The 24,273-nt window shown below is 36.8% G+C and overlaps 1 protein-coding gene across 2 annotated transcripts in view; it reads left to right on the top strand.

Annotated features, from left to right (window-relative positions):
* Positions 1 to 24,273, top strand: part of CDH8 (cadherin 8) — a 407,112-nt gene that overhangs the window by 179,432 nt on the left and 203,407 nt on the right. For both annotated transcript variants that reach the window (XM_037816314.1, XM_037816315.1), the window contains one exon: positions 16,703 to 16,822. In XM_037816314.1, the coding sequence (XP_037672242.1) occupies positions 16,703 to 16,822 (120 nt within the window). The remainder of the gene's footprint in view (positions 1 to 16,702; positions 16,823 to 24,273) is intronic.

Raw genomic sequence — 24,273 nt, 5'->3', positions numbered from 1 at the left:
TTCATGGGTACCTGGGTTGCTTCCATCTGTGGGACATTGTGAATATTGCTGCTATGAATATCGGTGTGCAAATATCTTTTTGATTCTCTGCTTTCAGTTTTTTTGGGTATATACCTAGAAGTGGGATTGCCAGGTCATAAGGTAATTCTGGACTTCACTTTCTGAGAAACTGCCAAACTGTTTCACACAATAGCTGCACCGTTTTACATTCCCACCAACCAAGAACAAGTGATCTGTGTTCCTCTTTCTCCACGTCCTCTCCAACAGTGGTTATTTTCTGTATTGTTTTTTTTTTTTCTAATGGTAGCCATCCTAGTCCTTGTGCAATGGTGTATCATCATGGTTTTGATTGGCATTTCCAAACCAGCTAATTATATTTCACATCTTTTCACAGCTTATTTGTCATTGGTATATCTTCTTTGGAGAAATGCCTATTCAAGTTTTTTGCCCATTTTTTAATTGGATTATTTGTCTTTTGGTTGTTGAGTTGAATTATTTCTTTATATGCTCTCAATATTAAGCCCTTGTCAAACATGTTTTATCCAAATATTTCTACCCATTGTGTAAGTTGTCATTTTACTTTCATGATAAAAGTCCTATGAGGCAGAAAAGTTTTTAATTATGATGAAGTCCCATTTATCTATTTTTCCTTTTGTTGCTTGGGCTTTCACTGTAAAGTCTAAGAAACCACTGCATGACACAAGGTCTTGTTTTGGTTTCATATTTAGATCTTTGATCCATTCTGAGTTCATTTTCACATGTGGTATGAGGTACCAGTTTTTCCAGCACCATTTGTTGAAAAGACTTTTTTCCCCATTGAGTGCACTTGGCACCCTTGTCAAAAATCGATTGGCCATAGATGTGAGGGTTTATATATGAACTATCAATTTGATTCCATCAATTTATGTCTGTCCTTGTACCAGTATCACACTCTTGATTACTGTAGCTTTGTAATAAGTCTTAAAATTGGGAAGTGTGAGTCCTCCAACTTCATTCTTCTTTGTCAAAATGATTTTGGCATTTGGGACCCCTTACCCTTCCATATGAATTTGATGATTGACTTCTCTGTTTCTGGAATGAAGTGTATTCAAATTTTGATTGGGATTACATTGAATATATAAATTGCTTTGGGTAGAATTGACATCTTAACAATTTTAGTCTTTCAATTCATGGGCGTAGAATATCCTCCCATTTATTTAGGTCTTCTTTGATTTTCTTTTAGCAATGTTTTGTAGTTTTCCATGTACAAGTCCTTTACATCTTTGGTTAAATTTACTCCTAGATTCTGTATTTGTTATTGTAAATGGAACTTTTTGATTGATTTCCTCTTCAGAATATTCATTGCCAGTGTACAGAAATACCACTGATGTTTATGTGCTGATCTTTTACCCCACCACTTTGCTGAATTCATTTTTTAACTCTGGCATCTGTGTTGTGGACTTTCAGCACTTTCTGTATATTAGATATGTCAACTGAAAATGGGAAAGTTTTATTTCTATTTCCAGTTTTGACGTTTTTCTTTCTTTTTCTTCCCTAATTGTTCTGACAAGAACTTTCAGTACAATGTTCAATAACAGTGGTGAAAATAAGCATTCTTGTCTTCTTGCTGATCTTAGAAAATTTCCACCTTTCCCCATTAATTATAAAGTTAGTTTTGGGTTTTTCATATATGTTCTTTATCCTGTTGTGGAAGTTTCCTTCTATTCCTCTTTTTAAGTGTTTTTATCAGGAAAGATGCTGGATTTTAGTGTAGGTACTCCAGCTCTCTTTTGGTTACTGTTTGCATGGTTTATTTTCTCTATCCTTTCCACTTCCAACATATCTGTGTCTTTGAATTTAAGGTGAGTCTCTTATAAACAACATATAGTTAGGTCCCGCTTTTTTATCCATTATGCCAATTACTGCCTTTTGACTGCAGAGTTTAATCCATTTACACTTAAAATAATTACTGAGAATGCAGGACTCTCTAATGCCATTTGCTATTTAATCTTTGTAAGCATTATCTCTTTTTTTGCTCCTTAATTCTTCTGTTAATGCCCAGTTTCATATTTATTTGATTTTTTGTGTTTATGGTGTACCATTTTGAGACCCTTCTCATTTCCTTCTGTATATATGCTGATATTTTCTTTGCAGATACTATGGGGCTTAAATGTAACATCTCAAATCTGAAACACTCATGTTTCATTTGCTACCAACTTAACCTTAATAGCATACACATACACTGTTCCTATACTGTTCAGTCCTTCTATCTTTTTTGTACTTGTTATAAATTATAGCTTTATTCATTTTGTGTCTAAAACCATAGATTTATCATTAATTTTTATGAATTTGCATCTTAAGATCTATAAGAAATAAAAAGTGGAGGTACATACCAAAAAATACATTACAGTAGGACTGGCATTTATAATTACCCATAAGGTTACTTTTATTGGAATTCTTTACTTATTTTGATGCTGCTTTGATCCACTGTCTAGTGTCCTTTTCTTTCATTCCTAAGCACATCTTTTAGCATTGCTTGTAGGGCAGTGGTGATGAATGCTCTCAGCTTTTGATTATCTGGGAATGTCTCTATCACTCTCTCATTTTGAAAGACTGTCTTGCCCGATATAAAATTCTTGGTTAACAATTGTTTACTTTCAGCACTTTAAACATTTCATCCCACTGCCTTCTTTTCTCATGGTTTCTGTTGGAAATCAGCAATTAATCTTATTGGGACTCCCTGGTACATAACATATTGCTTTTCTCTTGCAGCTTTCAGGACTCTTTCCTTGTCCCTGGCGTTCAACAAGTTTGTCCACTTGCTTGACAAGTAGTTTGACTGCTATGTGTCTGGCCATGGTTTTCTTTGAGTTTATCCTGATTTGGGTCTGTTGGGCTTCTGGAATGTGCATATTCATGCCTTTTTTTTTTTTTAGTTTGGGAAGTTTTCTGCCATTATTTCTTTGAATATTCCTTTTGTCCCTTTCTCTCTTTCTTCTCCTTCTGGGATGCCCATAAGGTGTATAATGGTATTCTCTTAGGCTTTTTTTTTTTTTTTTTTTTTTTTTTTTAATTCTTTTTTCTTTATGCTCCTCATCTGGAATCATTTCAATTCTCTTATCTTTGAATTCACTGATTCTTTCTTCTGTTAGCTCCAATCTGCTGTTGACATTTCCTAGTAATTTTTCATTTCAGTTGTTGTGGTCTTCAACTCCTCTATTCCTGTTTGGTTCATTTTTACAATTTCTACCTCTGTACTGTGAATCTCTTTGGTAATTCATCAATTCCCTGATATCGTTTAGTGCTCTTTCTGTGTTTTTCCGTATCTCCTTGAGCATACTAAATATCTGTTCTTTTTTTTTTAAAGCCTTTGTCTGCTATGTTCAAAGTTTGGGTCTTTAATTGATGGTTTCTGGATTTTTATCTTCTTCTTTGCATGGGCCATCATTTCCTATTTCTTTGTTTGTCTTCTAATCTTTTGTTTCCCAAGGTACATTTAAATATTTTAAATTGTTCATTCTGGGATTTAGGTCCCTGAATTGTCTGTTCTTTAAATTTTTTTTTTTATTTTTAAAATTCATTTTATTGAGATATATTCACATACCATGTAGTCATACAAAACAAATCATACATTTGATTGTTCACAGTACCATTACATAGTTGTGCATTCATCACCAAAATCAATCCCTGACACCTTCATAACCACACACACAAAAATAACAAGAATAATAAAATGAAAAAGAGCAATTAAAGTAAAAAAAAAAAAGAAAAAGTATATCTAAATGAAGAATTACAGCAAGATATGCAGAGGTTTAAGAATGAGATAGGCATTTTCCAAGTAGAGTTCCAGGCTTTGGATAAAGAGAAAGTTGAGCTTCAAAAAGAGGTAGAGGTTCACTGACTGCTACTCTTTATTGTGTCTCCTTATCAGTTATTTGATCCCTTTTGATTTTCTACTTAAGAAAGCTCATGTATAAAATGGGGTTATCCAAATATGCAATTGTTTAGAAACATGATTTCTGTAGTCTGGGTAAGAGGACTTCAGGGAAAGATTCTCTTAATTTGTGTCCTTAGTTAACCTAAGCCTTTCAAGTGTCCTATGAGCTGGGAAACTAATTTAGCCAGATATTATGTGACTTTCTGAACCAGAATAAGCATTGAAGAAAAAAGAAAGTAATAAGCTCCTAAGTTTTTTTTTTTTTTTTTCCTATTGGCTATAAGATGCATTTCCTTAGACAATAAAATAAAAAGGAAGCAATGACTGAGGGAAGGGATACAAAAATATATCTAACCTTGAGAGTTGTAACAAATATTCCAGCTAAACTGATCTGTTTATTGTGCATTTGTTTGTGCACCTTTATATGCTTTACTCCAGCCCTTGGAATTTATAATTCCAACATGACCATTTTGAGATATTTTTCATAAAAATATACATGTTTCTACATATTTTTAACACTACTTTCAAATGTTTCTGAGTCAAGTCTTTACATTAAGTTGTTTAATAAAGTCCAGTAGAGTTTTTGACGTGTATTATTTTATCATAAAGGTAGCATAAACTCTCAGCAAGATATCTTATTACTTAAAATTAGAAAGCTGAGTTCTGAGGTGCATTGAGGTTTTTTTTTTTTTTTTTTTTTTTATCTTCATTTTATTGAGATATATTCATATACCACGCAGTCATACAAAACAAATCGTACTTTCGATTGTTCACAGTAACATTACATAGTTGTACATTCATCACCAAAATCAATCCCTGACACCTTCATTAGCACACACACAAAAATAACAAGAATAATAATTAGAGTGAAAAAGAGCAATTGAAGTAAAAAAGAACACTGGGTACCTTTGTCTGTTTGTTTGTTTCCTTCCCCTATTTTTCTACTCATCCATCCATAAACTAGACAAAGTGGAGTGTGGTCCTTATGGCTTTCCCAATCCCATTGTCACCCCTCATAAGCTACATTTTAATACAACTGTCTTCGAGATTCATGGGTTCTGGGTTGTAGCTTGATAGTTACAGGTATCCACCACCAGCTACCCCAATTCTTTAGAACCTAAAAAGGGTTGTCTAAAGTGTGTGTAAGAGTGCCCACCAGAGTGACCTCTCGGCTCCTTTTGGAATCTCTCTGCTACTGAAGCTTATTTCATTTCCTTTCACATCCCCCTTTTGGTCAAGAAGATGTTCTCTGTCCCACGATGCCAGGTCTGCATTCCTCCCCGGGAGTCATATTCCATGTTGCCAGGGAGATTCACTCCCCTGGGTGTCTGATCCCACGTAGGGGGGAGGGCAGTGATTTCACCTTTCAAGTTGGCTTAGCCAGAGAGAGAGGGCCACATCTGAGCAACAAAGAGGCATTCGGGAGGAGGCTCTTAGGCACAACCATAGGGAGGCCTAGCCTCTCCTTTGCAGCAACTGTCTTCCCACGGGTAAAACCTGTGGTAGAGGGCTCAACCCATCAAACCACCAGTCCCCTATGTCTGTGGTCATGTTAGCAACCGTGGAGGTGGGGTAGGCAAATACCCCTGCATTCTCCACAGGCTCCTCAAGGGGGCACTACATCTTTTTTTTTTCCTTGTTTTTCTTTTTCTTTTTTTTTTTTTTAACTTTCCCTTCTTTTTTACATCAACTGTATGAAAAAAAGTTAAAAAGAAAACAAACATACAATAAAAGAACATTTCAAAGAGACCATAACAAGGGAGTAAGAAAAAGACAACTAACCTAAGATAACTGCTTAACTTCCAACATGTTCCTACTTTACCCCAAGAAAGTTACCTAACATAGCAACATTTCTGTGAACTTGCTCCTACTATATCCATCAGAAATTAACAGACCATAGTCATTCCTGGGCATCCCCAGAATGTTAGATAGCTTATCTGTTCTTCTTGGATTATTGTTCCCCCTTCCTTAATTGCTCTCTATTGCTAGTTCCCCTACATTCTACATTATAAGCCATTTGTTTTACATTTTTCAAAGTTCACATTAGTGGTAGCATATAATATTTCTCTTTTTGTGCCTGGCTTATTTTGCTCAGCATTATGTCTTCAAGGTTCATCCATGTTGTCAAATGTTTCACGAGATCGTTCCTTCTTACTGCCGCGTAGTATTCCATCGTGTGTATATACCACATTTTATTTATCCACTCATCTGTTGAAGGACATTTGGGTTGTTTCCATCTCTTGGCAATTGTGAATAATGCTGCTATGAACATTGGCGTGCAGATATCTGTTCGTGTCACTGCTTTCCGATCTTCCGGGTATATACCGAGAAGTGCAATCGCTGGATCGAATGGTAACTCTATATCTAGTTTTCTAAGGAACTGCCAGACTGACTTCCAGAGTGGCTGAACCATTATACAGTCCCACCAACAGTGAATAAGACTTCCAATTTCTCCACATCCCCTCCAGCATTTGTAGTTTCCTGTTTGTTTAATGGCAGCCATTCTAACCGGTGTTAGATGGTATCTCATTGTGGTCTTAATTTGCATCTCTCTAATAGCTAGTGAAGCTGAACATTTTTTCATGTGTTTCTTGGCCATTTGTATTTCCTCTTCAGAGAACTGTCTTTTCATATCTTTTGCCCATTTTATAATTGGGCCGACTGTACTATTGTCATTGAGTTGTAGGATTTCTTTATATATGCAAGATATCAGTCTTTTGTCAGATACATGGTTTCCAAAAATTTTTTCCCATTGAGTTGGCTGCCTCTTTACCTTTTTGAGAAATTCCTTTGAGGTGCAGAAACTTCTAAGCTTGAGGAGTTCCCATTTATCTATTTTCTCTTTTGTTGCTTGTGCTTTGGGTGTAAAGTCTAGGAAGTGGCCGCCTAATACAAGGTCTTGAAGATGTTTTCCTACATTATCTTCTAGGAGTTTTATGGTACTTTCTTTTATATTGAAATCTTTGGTCCATTTTGAGTTAATTTTTGTGTAGGGGGTGAGGTAGGGGTCCTCTTTCATTCTTTTGGATATGGATATCCAACTCTCCCAGCCCCATTTGTTGAAAAGACCATTATGACTCAGTTCAGTGACTTTGGGGGCCTTATCAAAGATCAGTCGGCCATAGATCTGAGGGTCTATCTCTGAATTCTCAATTCGATTCCATTGATCTGTATGTCTATCTTTGTGCCAGTACCATGCTGTTTTGGCAACTGTGGCTTTATAATAAGCTTCCAAGTCAGGGAGTGTAAGTCCTCCCACTTCGTTTTTCTTTTTTAGAGTGTCTTTAGCAATTCGAGGCATCTTCCCTTTCCAAATAAATTTGATAACTAGCTTTTCCAAGTCTGCAAAGTAGGTTGTTGGAATTTTGATTGGGATTGCATTGAATCTGTAGATGAGTTTGGGTAGAATTGACATCTTAATGACTTTTAGTCTTCCTATCCATGAACATGGAATATTTTTCCATCTTTTAAGGTCCCCTTTTATTTCTTTTACTAGAGTTATGTAGTTTTCTTTCTATAGGTCTTTTACATCTTTGGTTAAGTTTATTCCTAGGTACTTGATTTTTTTAGTTGCTATTGAAAATGGTATCTTTTTCTTGAGTGTCTCTTCAGTTTGTTCATTTCTAGCATATAGAAACATTACTGACTTATGTGCATTAACCTTGTATCCCGCTACTTTGCTAAATTTGTTTATTAGCTCTAGTAGCTGTATCGTCGATTTCTCAGGGTTTTCTAGATATAAGATCATATCATCTGCAAACAATGACAGTTTTACTTCTTCTTTTTCAATTTGGATGCCTTTTATTTCTTTGTCTTGCCGGATTGCCCTGGCTAGCACTTCCAGCACAATGTTGAATAACAGTGGTGACAGCGGGCATCCTTGTCTTGTTCCTGATCTTAGAGGGAAGGCTTTCAGTCTCTCACCATTGAGTACTATGCTGGCTGTGGGTTTTTCATATATGCTCTTTGTCATGTTGAGGAAGTTTCCTTCAATTCCTACCTTTTGAAGTGTTTTTATCAAAAAGGGATGTTGGATTTTGTCAAATGCTTTTTCAGCATCTATTGAGATGATCAATTGATTTTTCCCTTTTGACTTGTTAATATGTTGTAATACATTGATTGATTTTCTTATGTTGAACCATCCTTGCATGCCTGGAATAAACCCCACTTGGTCATGGTGTATGATTTTTTTAATGTGTCTTTGGATTCGATTTGCAAGTATTTTGTTGAGGATTTTTGCATCTATATTCATTAGGGAGATTGGCCGGTAGTTTTCCTTTTTTGTAGCATCTTTGCCTGGTTTTGGTATTAGATTGATGTTAGCTTCATAGAATGAGTTAGGTAGTGTTCCATTTTCTTCAATGTTTTGAAAGAGTTTGAGTAAGATTGGTGTCAGTTCTTTCTGGAAAGTTTGGTAGAATTCCCCTGTGAAGCCATCTGGCCCTGGGCATTTATTTGTGGGAAGATTTTTGATGACTGATTGGATGTCTTTGCTTGTGATGGGTTGGTTGAGGTCTTCTATTTCTTCTCTGGTCAGTCTAGGTTGTTCATATGTTTCCAGGAAATTGTCCATTTCCTCTACATTCTCCAGTTTGTTGCCATACAGTTGTTCATAGTATCCTCTTATAATTTTTTTAATTTCTTCAGGATCTGCAGTTATGTCACCTTTTTCATTCATTATTTTGTTTATATGGGTCTTGTCTCTTTCTGATTTTGTCAGTCTAGCTAGGGGCTTGTCAATCTTGTTGATCTTCTCAAAGAACCAACTTTTGGTGATATTTATCCTCTCTATTGTTTTTTTGTTCTCTATGTCATTTATTTCTGCTTTAATCCTTGTTATTTCTTTTCTTGTACTTGGTTTAGGATTGGTTTGCTGTTCATTTTCTAGCTTCTTCAGTTGATCCATTAGTTCTTTGATTTTGGCTCTTTCTTCCTTTTTAATATATGCGTTTAGTGCTATAAATTTCCCCCTTAGCACTGCTTTTGCTGCATCCCATAGGTTTTGGTATGTTGTGTTCTCATTTTCATTCGTCTCTATATATTTAGCAATTTCTCTTGCTCTTTCTTCTTTAACCCACTGATTGTTTAGGAGTGTGTTGTTTAACCTCCAGGTATTTGCGAATTTTCTAAGTCTCTGATGGTTATTGACTTCTAATTGTATTCCATTGTGGTCAGAGAATGTGCTTTGAATAATTTCAATCTTTTTAAGTTTATTGAGGCTTGTTTTGTGTCCCAGCATATGATCTATTCTGGAGAAAGTTCCATGAGCACTAGAAAAGTATGTGTATCCTGGTGATTTGGGATGTAATGTCCTGTATATGTCTGTTAAATCTAATTCATTTATCAGATTGTTTAGGTTTTCAATTTCCTTATTGGTCTTCTGTCTGGTTGATCTATCTATAGGAGAGAGTGATGTGTTGAAGTCTCCCACAATTATTGTGGAAACATCAATTGCTTCCTTTAGTTTTGCCAGTGTTTCTCTCATGTATTTTGTGGCACCTTGATTGGGTGCATAGACATTTACGATAGTTATTTCTTCTTGCTGAATTGCCCCTTTTATTAGTATGTAGTGGCCTTCTTTGTCTCTCAAAACATCCCTGCATTTGAAGTCTATTTTATCTGAGATTAATATTGCTACACCTGCTTTCTTTTGGCTGTAGCTTGCATGAAATATTTTTTTCCATCCTTTCACTTTCAGTTTCTTTGTGTCCCTGTGTCTAAGATGAGTGTCTTGTATGCAACATATTGATGGTTCATTTTTTTTGATCCATTCTGCGAATCTATATCTTTTAATTGGGGAGTTTAATCCATTTACATTCAACGTTATAACCGTGAAGGCATTTCTTGAATCAGCCATCTTATCCTTTGGTTTATGTTTGTCATATTTTTCCCCTCTGTCTATTAATATCCTTTATTGTACCCATACCGAATCTCTTTAGTACTGAACCTTTCTCCATATCTCTCTGTCCTTTCTTTGTTTCTCTGTCTGTAGGGCTCCCTTTAGTATCGGCAGTAGGGCAGGTCTCTTGTTAGCAAATTCTCTCAGCATTTGTTTGTCTGCGAAAAATTTAAGCTCTCCCTCAAATTTGAAGGAGAGCTTTGCTGGATAAAGTATTCATGGCTGGAAATTTTCCTCACTCAGAATTTTAAATATATCGTGCCACTGCCTTCTTGCCTCCATGGTGGCTGCTGAGTAGTCACTACTTAGTCTTATGCTGTTTCCTTTGTATGTGGTGAATTGCTTTTCTCTTGCTGCTTTCAGAACTTGCTCCTTCTCTTCTGTGTTTGACAGTATGATCAGAATATGTCTCGGAGTGGGTTTATTTGGATTTATTCTATTTGGAGTTCACTGAGCATTTATGATTTGTGTATTTATGTTGTTTAGAAGATTTTGGAAGTTTTCCCCAACAATTTCTTTGAATACTCTTCCTAGACCTTTACCCTTTTCTTCCCCTTCTGGGACACCAATGAGTCTTATATTCGGACATTTCATATTATCTATCATATCCCTGAGGTCCATTTCGATTTTTTCAATTTTTTTCCCCATTCTTTCTTTTATGCTTTCTTATTCCATTCTGTCATCTTCGAGGTCACTGATTCGTTGTTCAACTTCCTCTAGTCTTGTACTATGAGTGTCCAGAATCTTTTTAATTTGGTCAACAGTTTCTTTAATTTCCATAAGATCATCCATTTTTTTATTTAGTCTTGCAATGTCTTCTTTATGCTCTTCTAGGGTCTTCTTGATTTCCTTTGTCTCCAGTACTATGTTCTCATTGTTCATCTTTAGTTCTTTGAGTAGCTGCTCTAGGTGCTGTGTCTCTTCTGATCTTTTGATTTGGGTGCTTGGGCTTGGGTTATCCATATCGTCTGTTTTTTTCATATGCTTTATAATTTTCTGTTGTTTTTGGCCTCGTGGCATTTGCTGAACTTGATAGGGTTCTTTTAGGATTTGTAGACCAATTGAAGTCCTTATCTCTAATTTATCAGATCTACAGCTTCGTTGAGTACACTTTGTCTAACTAACCAGCAGGTGGCGTCCACGAGCCACCTGTTCTCCACAAGCCAGTTCTCCCCTGCTTACCCTTTTCGGTGAGTGGGGGAGTGAGTCTTGTGGGGTCCAATTGGTGTACCAAGCTTGCGTGTGTAGTTGGTGTTGCCTGCCCTGTTTATGGGGCGTGTTTCTGGGCAGTCGGGGGGGGGGTGGCTCTAACAATCAAATCTCCCTGGTGATCCTAGAGTTTTAAAGCTGCTGCAATAGTCTAATCCTTCAGTTCAGTCCTGCCACAGTTTGTCTCTGCTGCCACTGATCCACAAGTCCTTGCTATTGGCGTATGGCTCCTGAGACTTGCAAGTGGGCCCCTCTTCCAGGCCGTGCACCCCGGGTCCTCTGTTCAGGGATGACTGTGCTATGTCACAGGTGAGTGCCGTCCCCCCAGGGCAGTTCTGGGCTGCTGGGCTGTGTAGGGAGGCTCCCAGTCTGCTGAAATGATGGCTGAATGGGGCTTTGTTAATTCACACTGCTCCACCTTCCCAACTCTGGGACAATCAGCTGAGGTAGCAGGGAAGGCTAATGTCCACGCCCAGTTTTGTGGTGTGTGCCTGTTATTTGAAGCACTTCCGTCACACTGGGTTGTGTGGGGCAGCTCTGGGCTATGGGGCTGGCGATGGGCAGGAGTGTTTCCTGTCCACCAGGATGATGGCTGTGAGCGGACACCCCCCTTTTCTTGGGAAGTTGTGGTGTTTAGTGAATTTTCTCAGCCACTGGATTATTGCATTTTGTCTCAGAGCTCTCCTAGTTCTGCTCTTGACTTGACCTGCCCAAATTGCAAGTCTTTGAAGCTTTCTGTATTGGGCTTCTTAGAGTAATTGTTTTAGAAAAAGAAAAAAGAATTAAAAAAAAAAAAAAAAAAAAAGGGCCCTCCTCAGAGATCTAATGGGTTATTGAAATGCTAAGAGACAAAGCACCCAGGGCCATTAAGGAAAGGTCCACAGGGCAGAGAGATCAGCTTTTCTTCGGGATTTGCATATGCGCCTCAGGGCCCTTCCCCTTTCTATGTTCACCAGAACTCCAAAAATCCTCCGCTTTTATTTTGGAGTTTTTCGTGTTGTTTTTTTTTTCTCTATGCCTGTCTCCTCTCTGCTAGGCTGGCTGCTCTCAGATTCTCTGGTGTCTGGTCTCAGTCTATCTATGGTTGGAGTTTGGATCAGTAGAATGAGTTTCTGATAAGGGCTGCCACTGCAGTTCTCCCTTCTCCTTCCCGGAGCTGACAGCCCCTCCTCCCACGGGACTGAGCCTGGCAGGGAGGGGCGCAGGTCCCCTGGCCGCAAAAACTTACAGATTTTGCTGATCTCAGCAGTTCCACGTTTTCATGAGTGTTGTATGAAGTATGCCCAAAGTCAGATTGCTCTGTGGTGTCCAGTCCACGCAGTTCCTGGCTTTCTACCTACTTTCCTGGAGGAGTAACTAAAACATACAGCTCACCAGTCTGCCATCTTGCCCCTTCCTCCTGTTCTTTAAATTTGTATCCAACTAGTGGTATGACAGAGATTTCCTTGAGTGTCAGGATGTAACAAAAATAAATAAACTAATGCCGAAAAACAAAAACAAAAGCAAAAACAAAAACATTGCCACAGTCTTTGCAAACTGGCTCTGCATTGGATGGTGCTCCCCTTCAGAGTTATTCCTCCCATCAAGAAGATCAGCCTGAGGTGAAAATGACATTTGGGGTCCTCTCTGTCTTTTCTAATCCTGCATCTTGTCCTAGCCTTCTGTGATGAATGACCCTAGGAACTCTCCTGTTTACAGGAATTCACATGTCCCCTCTCCTTCCTATGTAATGGAATCCCTTTGTTCCGGGTGCTGTATTGTGTGTTTTGAAGCCAGTAATCCTTTTCCCCTGGGTACTTTCACTTAGTTGTTTCTTATGCTGCTTTAGCTGTTTTCAAGCTGCTTCTTCCTGCAGGACAAATTCTGGAAGGGAGAATCCGAGATGAGTTTCCTGGTTCAGTCTTTCAGGCTGCCACCTGATAGAATGGCACCAATATACGGGGACCCAAGATGCACATAGATGTTACTCTTCTCCCTCCAGAAAAGGGCCAGGGATCCACAATGGCGATACAGGCTGACTCCACACCACACTGGGAATGGGTGTGGGGAAGGAGTCAGCAAGGATGCTATGACCTTCTTCCACCTTCTTAAAATCTGTGTTTTTTGACTCGGACTTTCCAGTTACTGCAAACTTTTAACTGTTGTTTTGTTTTGTTTTGTTTTTCCCCAGAGTTAGAAGAAAGACAGCACTGCCCATTTTTGTTAATTGTTCAAACATTCTGTGGGGGAACGGCACCCTGGAGATCTTAAACCACCATCTTGGTTGACCCTGTCCCAATATTCTTGCTCATATAATGGGGTGTCTCTCATGAGGCTGTAAGACCAAGTTATGATAATCAATGAAAATAGGTATGATCATTATCAGTCTTGTAGCAGTAAAATCCTGAGGCAATAGCTCCATCTTCCATTTAAAGAGAAACAAATCTGAAAAAGAGTTCTTCATAATAATCATTTTAGAAAGTAATGCCTCTATGGAGAAGGGGTAATGTTAAATTCTACAAAATCCACTACAACTCTTCTCAACTATGGCTTTACATCAGAATTGCCCAAGAAGATTTTTTTCAAATACTCCACCAGAGTCATGATGTTATCTTTCCCTAGATCTAGGAGAGGCCCTAGGGATCTATGTTTTTCAAAGCTTCTGATACACAGGCCAGGTTGGCACTCACTGGCTTAGCATATAGTAATTTCTAGGCTCAGTCTCTCTAAATATTGTTTTGTTTAACCATTGCAATAATACATTTTGCATTAACAAATATATTTGTATTTACAAATCACATAATATATTGGTATTAGAAAAACTATTCTGTGGATTTGAAAACCAAAGCTAAGACTAGTTATTGATTTGCTGAGAAACAGAGGTAAGAAGTGTTTCAGAATTGGGTGGACCTACTCTCTCCCCAAAATTGTTAATTCCATCCCAATACACCTCAACACACTCATCCCGTACACATATATACAATGACTCTGTCACTTTTCAGAAAAATTTGGATTTATTTCTCTTATTGATTTTCTCTGTTAAATTGAGAGGTCATTTCTTACTTTAAGAGTACCACTAGAAAATAATTTTGGTGATGGCAGGGATCTTTTACCATTTTTACACTTCTCTTTTTCCAGTGCGTACTCAAAGTCTGGAACTAAGGCTCAGATTTATTTCCCTAATATCATAGTAGATATAGACCCTGGCATTATTTTTATGCTTATGTATAACTTTATAATAGAAGAAAAGAAGTTCTTAAAATACACACACACACACACACACACACACACACACACACACACACACAAATAAACACCCTTCAGGAAAACAAATAAAACAAATCATTGTTGCATAGTTTTCCACACTGAAGGGTTGACTCTAATCAGTCTGATTTCTGTCTTGTTCTTTCAGCAACTCTTGAATCTTTTGCTTACTATCCATTCCTTAGTCAGACCTTGTTTAAACTAATTAGAGACTTAGGGAAAAGTTGTGAAAATAGTTCCTGTCTACCCCTCACTGACCTTACCCTAACATACTATCCTACATAACCCAAATACAATGATCAAAACAAGGAAACTAGCATTGATGTCTATTCTCATTGTCACTACCAAGTACTATGGTTTTATCACCTTAGATTGGACTACTGCTGTGTCATCAGTGCTGGTCTGATCTCCCAGTCTTCTGTGTCTCTGCCTCCATTCAATCTGAGTGCACTACTAGAGGAAGAGTCCACAGATTATTTTCAGATGACGTCTTTAACCTTGGCTTCAAATACTGATTTATTTTTCATTCTCCTCTACTCCACTTATATTTTTCTGGCAATTTCAGCTCAGATTTCTTCCTCACGTAGAATGTTATGCCTCTTATTCATCACTATCCTCCTTCTCTATCCCATGTAATAAATAAATAACTACAAATATTGTACATATTCACCAACTACTTTATGAATTACTTGTGAAAGTGAGTCTTAATTTTGTTTTAATATTGTCCCCAGTGTCTGATGGAATATATTGTTATATAATAGTTTTTCCGCTCATTTTTTTTTTCTTACTGCGGGTTTTGTAGAATTTCAGAATTCCATCATTCCGAGCAGAAATTCTAATTTTACAGGACTATCAACCGGTCAACAATTATTATTCTTACATTTCCTTTGTAGTGACCATAATTCAAAACACTTCAAAAATATTTGATTAAGATTTGTCTAGAGTTCTATACCATCTCAGGAACACTGAGGGAGGCTGCTCAGATCTCCCCCTCCTTCCCACCTTTCAGGTTGGAACACTCTTCCCCTGGCTGCTAGGAGTTTTGACTGTTGTTGCTCAAGACCTTTGTTCTCAACCACCACATTGTGATAGTTCTGGAGGAGGGAATGCCTGGCCCAAGGTCAATGCCGCATTCTCAGGGGCAGCCTATGTCCAGTAACTGGGCAGTGCTGGAGCATAAAGATGGAGGACAGTGAGACCTTTTTTCGTGACTGTTACACAGCCTGAATACTCCTTCTGCTCAATCTCATCTCATGTGCTTCCCCAAGGATATTGATTGAAGAGCTCTGCCTAACAAACATTCTGAAACAAATTTGTATCTTAGAGTCTGCTCTCCAGGAAACCAGTCTGTGACACCTGCCTACCATTCCTCATCAATTCATTGATAATATATTCATTCATTCAACTAGCAAATACGTGTTCAACCACTCTGGGGTCATCCACACATACCAGCTGAGAAGGACATCAGACTATCTTCATGGAACATAATTCGTGTTTACAAACTAGTCTTCAGTATCTCCCCAGCTTCAGCAGTTCCCAGTATTTGCTATGGTGTTTCACAACATTTTGCTTTGCTTATGCTTCATTTATGGCTTAGATTTCCTTCCCTACCTTACTTTCTCTGTTTAAACTCTCTCTCTCTTTAATAATTCAACTCAACATCCACCCTGTTTGTGTTGGACTTAATAGAGGATTCATACTTGATACTACTACATGCAACTGAATTCCTAGGCTTATTTGTCTGTCTGGCTCTTCCCCACCACCAAACTCTAAGTTTCTGACTGTAGGGACTTTGTCTTAATACATGTACCCCACATCAGGCAAGCCAAAGGCATTTGAACAAGTGCATAAGAAATAGAAAGTTAATCTTGAAAAAAAGTGGTTTTGAGTCTATTACCTATGAAACCTGATTGTCTAGAACTGATTAATTAGGAATTCTAGTCTAATTTTATTTTCTGAAGAATTAAATAAGATGGGATAAAATATCCCTTTGATATAGCTGTACTACTTTCCTCACCAGCCAAATTTTCCAGATACATTCGTTGTTCTTTTGTAAAATTTAAATGCTGCATGTTATATATTATATTGTTAACCTTAAGTTTTATATTCCTTTGATATGTTTCTTTTGAATATTCTTGAAGTTCACATGAATCTAATAGGTATCTTTAAACTGCAAACTACAAAAGAATCTTAAATAATGAAGATATTGCAAGATCTGTGTTTATATAGCACTCCAACCTAGCAGTACCTTTTCTTCTGAAAGACTTGTATTTTGTTAATGTTACAACAGTTTAGCTTCATATTAAAAAAAAATTTCTTTCCCTCCTATTCGCACACATGGATTTCTTTATGATATGCTATGCAAAATTAGCTCTTGGCAAAGAATAATGTGTTAATTATTAAATTTTCTCTCTCTTTCTCTCTTTTTTTATTAGGTACGTCTGTCACGAATGTAACAGCTACTGATGCTGATGACCCAGTGTATGGAAACAGTGCAAAGTTGGTTTATAGCATCTTGGAAGGGCAGCCTTATTTTTCCATTGAACCCGAAACAGGTTTGTGGTCTAAATTTTGAATTATATTTACCATGTTTTGCTTAAGGGAAATACTTCCCTTGGGGTTTGGAATAAGAAATGTTATAGTTAAGTACTTACTGCCTGTATCAATAAGATTTGCATGTGCTATTTCTGGGCATTGTGAAATTCATAGTAGGCCCAGCAATCATTTTGATACTGATGAAAACAAATTGCAGCCTCTTTGTAGAAGGTCATCTATTTAACAGATGGTTTAGCTCCGTTTATACGTCAGTATAAAGTAAAGGGAAAAAGTGTGTGTGTACGTCAGAAAGACTCAAATTTAAGTAAAAATTCAGTACTTACTATGTGACTTTTGGCAAGTGACACTTATAAATCTTCCTAAGCTTCAATTCCCACATCTGAAAAATGGATATGGTACCTACCATTTAGTGTTATGTTGATAATCAAATAAAGCAATAAATATCAAACATACAGTCCATTGTACATGGTAATCATTCAATATATGTTAGAAATTATTACATTTGCTATTAGATTCCTTATTTGTAAAACAGAGATACTGATATCTATCAGTTAGAGCTATTATAAAAATTTATCTCTATTGCCAGCAATAAAACTGGCCAAATTCCTGATGTTTGATGATACAGATCTTAGAAACCATGAAGCAAATTATTCAAAAAGAAATAAATAAACTTTTTATCCTGATTTGGAAAATAACTTCATAAAAATATTAGTTTTTGTAAATGAAGATGTGCATCTTTTTATTGTTTTAACTTTATTTATAGAGTAAACTATTTTGTTGGACTGTTTTAAATCCAGTTTTCTTTTTGTAAGCACATTTAAAATTTATGAAGGACAATATTTTTGTGTGTCTTTTCTTCTATATCTGGTGGTTTTGTCTGCAAATTTCCAGGTAGAAAAATTCAGTATGCAGGCACATACACATATTTTATTATTTCTTTGATTCATGAGTTTTCAGCATTACTAAGAGATATTTCCATGTCTTATCTTTAAGTCAATTTTTAAATAAATTAAAATTTTAAAGCCTCTCTTTGCTTTTTTTTAAATTTCGAAGAGTAAAGTCCTCAAGCTTTTAAAAATGAGAAGTACATTTATATAAATAAGTCATGATTTAAAATTAAATTCAATTTAGAAACAGGAAAGAACTCTGATAAAATATATTAATTAGGGGCATAATTACATGGTCTTACTCAGCCCAGGAACAAAGTCTGTCATGAACTTCATCTCGTTTGAACCCTGTTGACCCTGCAAAATGGCAGAACAGGTAGTCTGCTTTGGGTTTTTTAAGGAAAAGAAAAAGTCTAGAGATAACCTATTATCATAATCAAAGGTGCCCTGGAGGAGTTTTGGGAGCTGAGTTGGGTCTTACCTGGCGGTCCTTGACTTCAAAGACACTGACAGATTTCTTTGAACTTTGCTTTTCTTTGGCAATAATTATGGTACAGGGGCTTCTGTATGATAGAAATGTGTTAATTTCCTAAGTTGAGTTGAATAGTTTTCTCCTTTGCTCCTTGGACATTGGTTTACTTGGGTCCTTTTATTCATTATCCCCAGCACAATGTAGATATTATACCAGCAAATATATTCATTCACTATGGGTCAGGCACTGATTTAAATACTGGGAAAAAAATTAACAAAGGCTAGTCTCAGTCTACAAATATCTCACTGTAGTTTACAGGAGACAGATTTTTTTTCCAAAACAAATACAAGGAAGCATGCTGATGCTGTTTAAATAATGTATATCTTAAGAATAAATTACTTTGGGTTATAGATAATAAGAGACTCTTACTAAGTCAGGGGATTTGAGTGATTTTTAAGTCTCGTTGATACCCATTGCCCTTTTTCTGGTCAGCAACATTTAACTATTTAACACCTACCCAGCAGAATGCATGTCAATCTCAACACACAGGGACAATCTATAAGTATTCTTATTTTAGCATTACCATTTCCAATTTGGCAAATGCAAAATTGTCTGGTTCTGGCGCTATTAGGGATAAAGTGATGGAGAGAAATGATATTTGAAAAAAGGCACATAGTAGTTGCTCAATAAATATTGGTTGGATGGGTGAGGGTGAGGCTCTTAAGTAAAGCAGACACAATTGGTTTGGAAATAGAGGATAAATTTAATAATTGATAGTCTAAGTTCTTTAGCTTAAACATAAAGATGAGTGAAATGTAAACATTTTTGTGTGAACACCTGCAAAATTACCCATAAGTGTGTTCAAATGAAAGCAGAATGTTAGTTGTTCCCATAAAATTTAAATTTGACTTTCTCTCTGAGGCCTTTTCTCTCTTTTTAAAAAATTTATTTTGAGACTGATATCTCAAAATAAATGAGTGTGCATGTGTATCTGTGCATGTGTGTGTAGGGGAAGATACAAGGATTATGCAGAATCAGCTGAAGATACTGAAATAAATGGACAAAGAACATTGACTTTATTTTTTATTTTTTGGTAAGCATATGGAAAGTGATTACTGTTACTGATGATGATGAGAGATGAGATCAGTTGGGTCCTCCAGGAATTAGATAAAAAGTCAGTGTTAGGAGTGCAAGTGGTTTAGTGGGTATTTATAACGGTAAAAGATGAAATAGGCAGGAAGCAGAATTGAGCAGCAAAGGCTTTCATATTGTGTTGCATATTTGATGCTCATAAAAAGAAAGATGAGGGAGCAAGATAAAGAAACGCAGATCTGACAGTATCTTATCAAACCCATAGGGATCTATGGAGCTGAGATTTCTCTTAAGAGCAGTCCCATATTGCACATAAATGGCCAGACTCTAATGTTCCTCTGTGCTCTGTCACTGACTGTGGACTTGCATAGGAAGAATGCTTGTAATTTAAGCCGCGACTGGAAGGTTCTTCCAACGGAAGATGACTGCTAACTATACCATTTGCTAAGTTCTTTCTTGAAGGAAAACCAAGCAGAGGGCCTCTGTGGCTTCACAACATGCTAATTAAAACCAAAGAGAAAATAACTTCTTGTACTATGGAATCAGCAATTGTGATAGTGAAAACTGTGATATACAGGATTATTAAGGTTTAGCAAAGCTTGAAGTATATAGTTATAAAACGATAGCAGAAATGTTAATGGACATATTTACTGAAAACAATCGAATGTTATGTATCAAAAACATTAAAAAGGCCCACTAATTTTGGCCCAGCAAATCAAAATCTAGACAATAAAGAAATTGCAAGAATGGACATAGACTCATTACAAAAAATCAGTATGTGTCTGGTAGAGTAACTGACAAGATTCCCTCTACATGGTTGATCTGTCCGTGTTTTCAGGAAGTGAACCAGCATAACTGGGACAGGGAATGTTAGCTGAATAGTACTAGGAATTGCTACTGATGAGGGATCATCCCCCAGTTCCTTTTTTTATATGAGGAATTTGACTGTACTAGCAAGAGTAAGCAACAATGATCAGTATCTTGAAAATAATCATTCTCTCAAAGGACCATGGAGCTCAACGATCTGCTTGGTCTTCATGAAGAAGGTTACGGAACGGCCACTGCCGGAGAGACCTTGATGCTAGGATATTTTGAACAAGGAAAAGGAAACCAGAGCATAAAGTGCACAAAATTCTTTATATGTCTTGTTCTATCCTTACAAGAATGCTGAGAACAAAACTCGACTTCGGAACAGTTAAGCTCTGTTCTCCCTTGCCTAGGTACACCCCCACTTTGTGTAATTATTTTCTGTTGCCAGAACGTATCAGTCTCTTAATATAAGTATCAGCTTGAGACTACAGAGAGATCTGCCACTTGTTCTTTTTATTTTCTTCTTTGAGCTTATTACAATCTGTAATTATCTTGTCTATTGATTTGTTTAATTTTTTAATGTCAGTTCCCCTCCTAGAATGCATGGCCCATGAGGGAAAGGGTTTGTTTGAATTGCTCGTTTTGCACCCTTTACCTAACACAGTGTCCTGCACCCAGTAGTCCTTTAATAAGTATTTTAGATAGGAAGGAAGAAAGGAAAAACAAAAGAAGAAAGGGAAAGATAGAGGAAAGGAATGAGGGAGAGAGGAATGAACTCAGAGGGAGACAAAAGTTTGCCACAAGTTGTAGAGATGTGTGAGGAACCAGGTACAAAACACAGTTCTAGTCTTTTTTTTTCCCCCTTCCATCTGCTTCTCTAGTGAGACGAATACCATTTTAACCTCAGTTGTGACATACTTGATGGAGAGTCATTTAGGACTAGCACTATGCCATCCCCAAGTCTCATACTCTGTCTGAAGTGTCTAGGTAACACAGTGATATTCTTGTATCTGCAAAAATGAAACTTGAGACTTTGTGATAAACTCTTGCCCAGGTTTATTTCTAGATCACATAGGGAAGTACAGAGGTTCAAAGGCTGCTACACAAGGAAGGAATTGTTAGTAATATGTCTTTCTATTCCAGAGGTCACTATAGTAGTTAAAAAATAATAATAAAAGGAAAAGATCTCTGCATCTATGCAATTCTCTAGGTTTAATAGAACACTCAACCAAACTGTACAGAGAAGAATTTCTGTCTCCACTTTTCAATTGAGGGAGCTGTGTTTCAGAGCAAATAAGGTACAATGCCTCCCCAACTTTTAAGCCAAATTTCCTGTCATATCATAACAACAGGAAGAATAAAAGCAACAAGAGCATGAACAACAGCATCCTCATTTACTGAATACTTATTATGCTCTTGACATTGGGCTAATTGGGTTTATGTGCATTATCAAATTAAATTCATTTATTCTGCACAATATTGTGGGAAAGGCACTAATATCATCTCACTTTTACTGATGAGAGAACAGATGGTCAGACTTGATACATTTCTTGTTCAAGGTGTTAGGAGTAGAATTCAAAGTGAGTCTGTCTCATTCCAAACCCCAATTTTTCAGCACTCCTTGACCCCTACTTTGGTTCTATGCAATGCAGCTTATGCCATGGGTTGCCATTGGTTTGGACAAAGACCTGTGGAACTTGGAAACAGTCCTAGGTCTCCTTTATAAGTAGACAGAGGAGGAAGTATCATGTTGGGGGGAAGCAAGCAGTAGTATTTTTAAAATCAATTGTCATTTTGTGAATAGCCTTTATTATGGTACTTTAAAAAGGCTTAAAATAGTTTATTTGTATTCTAAAAATGTTTTCTTTCTTTTTTTTTTTTTTTTTTTTTTTTTTTTTAATTTTCTCCTCCCTGCCACCCCCAATACCATATGTTTGCTTGTAACATTTTGGGCACAGACAGGGAGAAATATGGCATTTATTTAAAAAGCACTAATTTGAGGAGAGCAGTGAGAAACAGTTGCAGTCCATCTTAAGTGATTGAAGATGGAAAGTCAAAATGAAATGCAAGGCATGTGAATAAGAAGTGCTTAATTATCTAAAGAAATCAGGGTAAAGTTGCAGGACAGGCAAAACTGCTCCAGGCAAGTGTGAGCATGAAAAATGACTTGCTTAAAACTAAACTAACTTAATTCATTGACCTTTTTTTTTTGAAACCCAGGCCATCTTTCTTCATTGGCAACAAATAACATGTGTCTCAGTGGAACCTATAAAAATGATCTAAGAAAACAGAGTACTTGTTGGAAAACAAATTCCACTTAATGAACAGTTCTCTTTTATGAAAATCAAGATGATATGTAGGGTCTTTATGGAATGCCTTCTTGCAATTGAGTCATTTTTATGCCTTTTAAGTCAAAGTGATAAATAACAAACATACAGGGTCCCTTTTAAATCAAGATTGTGCAGATTACCATTTCCACAGCCAAGGGGACCGGTCAATTAATTTAGTAGTGACCTTGAAGAAAAATTTTTCATATAAAATCAGAGAGACCAACAATGTTAGAATATACACTGATGGATAGGAATGCTTTCATATTTCTTATTAAATGATATGTAGTGAACATTTAAACTCTAATATGTGCCATTATAGGTTCTTGAAAATAGATATGTATGGACAATAGAAATGATAGGATAACATATCCCACAGTTCATGATGTGGAGATGGAGAGGTGTTGGTTAAGCAAGCCTCTGTGGAGAAAGGAGAGCCTTTTTTAGGTAGGCAACACCCAAGGATGTGTCCTGAAAAACTGGTGGCTGTTTAACAAGTGAAGGGTATGGGGTTGGAAGATTATTAAATATGGATTTTAATGCCAAAAAGAAATCAAAGGGCTACGTGTTTAGGAAAAAAAGCAATTGGAGAGCAGGGTGATATTGAGAAATTAATTTTCACTCTTTGGTGGTATCAGAATATTTTACTTACAGAGATTTTTCTGCATAAAAAATCCAAGCTCTTCTATTAATTTTCTGTGTTACTTTGGATGAGTCCATTCAGTTCTCTGGGACCAAGCATCCAACTTTTAAAAATGATTATAATATTGCTTTCCAGTCATTACATAATACTGGGGAGGGGGGAACCAACAAAAATTTGTTCCATCTTTTTCTCTTGATCATCACAAATTAAGAACATCTTCTAACTGACAAATTTCACTATTTATGTTTTTATTGAACACAATCAAAATGTAATGTTTTTAATATATCTTTTCCACTTAAGATAATCCAAAGCTTTGGCATTAATGATATTAGAGACACATGTCAACCATATTAAATTCAAGACACACGTCTCTACTAAAGGCCCTGGATTTAGAGTTGAAAGTTTGACTGAGAAGGTAGCTTTGGTATGGAGAGGAGAGGAGATGGCTTGACCAATTGCCTCGACGAGTTACATCGTAGGGAACCCAGAGCTACCTTCCATTCCTTGTGCTAACCAAAAGCTGAAGTCGATCTGTTCACCACACATGTGACTCACCGTAAAGGATCTCAGACTCCCCCACCCCCTGGTTCTGCCCTCCCATGGAGGGGGTGGTAAGTGGTGGGAGAGGGGCAGAGCTGACTACTTCCGTTCATGTGGAGGCTCTTCAAAGCCTGTTGGAGTGGGAGTAGGAAATCTTCCTGGAGAAATTGGGTGCATGGCCAATAGACAGGAGGATTTTAGAGGGAGCCAAGGAGACTTTTTTTGTACTATTCATTCCATCCCCTACCTTTTTTTTTTTTTTTTTACACAATTAAGGGATAGATTTCTATAATTTTTAAAGTAAAAAGTCAGACAGAAAGACACCCCTTGCAAAGATAGCACACACACACATACATATGCACGTTCCAAACAACTAAACAGGATGACAAGTACGTGATTCCATGCTTGTTTTAGGACAGAGTTGTGGAAAAATACAATTGCCTCTCTCATTTTCTTTGCATTTCAGGTAGAAGAGCACAAGTGGAGACTAAATAAAAATTGTAAGCAGCAACAAACCATATGCCAATAGCTTTATACTTACTCTCATTTAATCCCCATACTGTAAGGTAGTTACTTTAAAATCTCTTATTAAAAACAAGGATTATGAGTCTTCTTAAGGTTAAATGACATAGTTAAGCAAGTGCTGGGTATATGTAGCTCACAATAAATATTTGTTAAA

This window comes from Choloepus didactylus, chromosome 22 (assembly GCF_015220235.1).
Source record: "Choloepus didactylus isolate mChoDid1 chromosome 22, mChoDid1.pri, whole genome shotgun sequence".
Lineage (NCBI taxonomy): Eukaryota > Metazoa > Chordata > Mammalia > Pilosa > Megalonychidae > Choloepus > Choloepus didactylus.
Note: the sequence above shows the minus strand (reverse complement) of the source record. Positions and strands in the feature narration are given on the sequence as shown.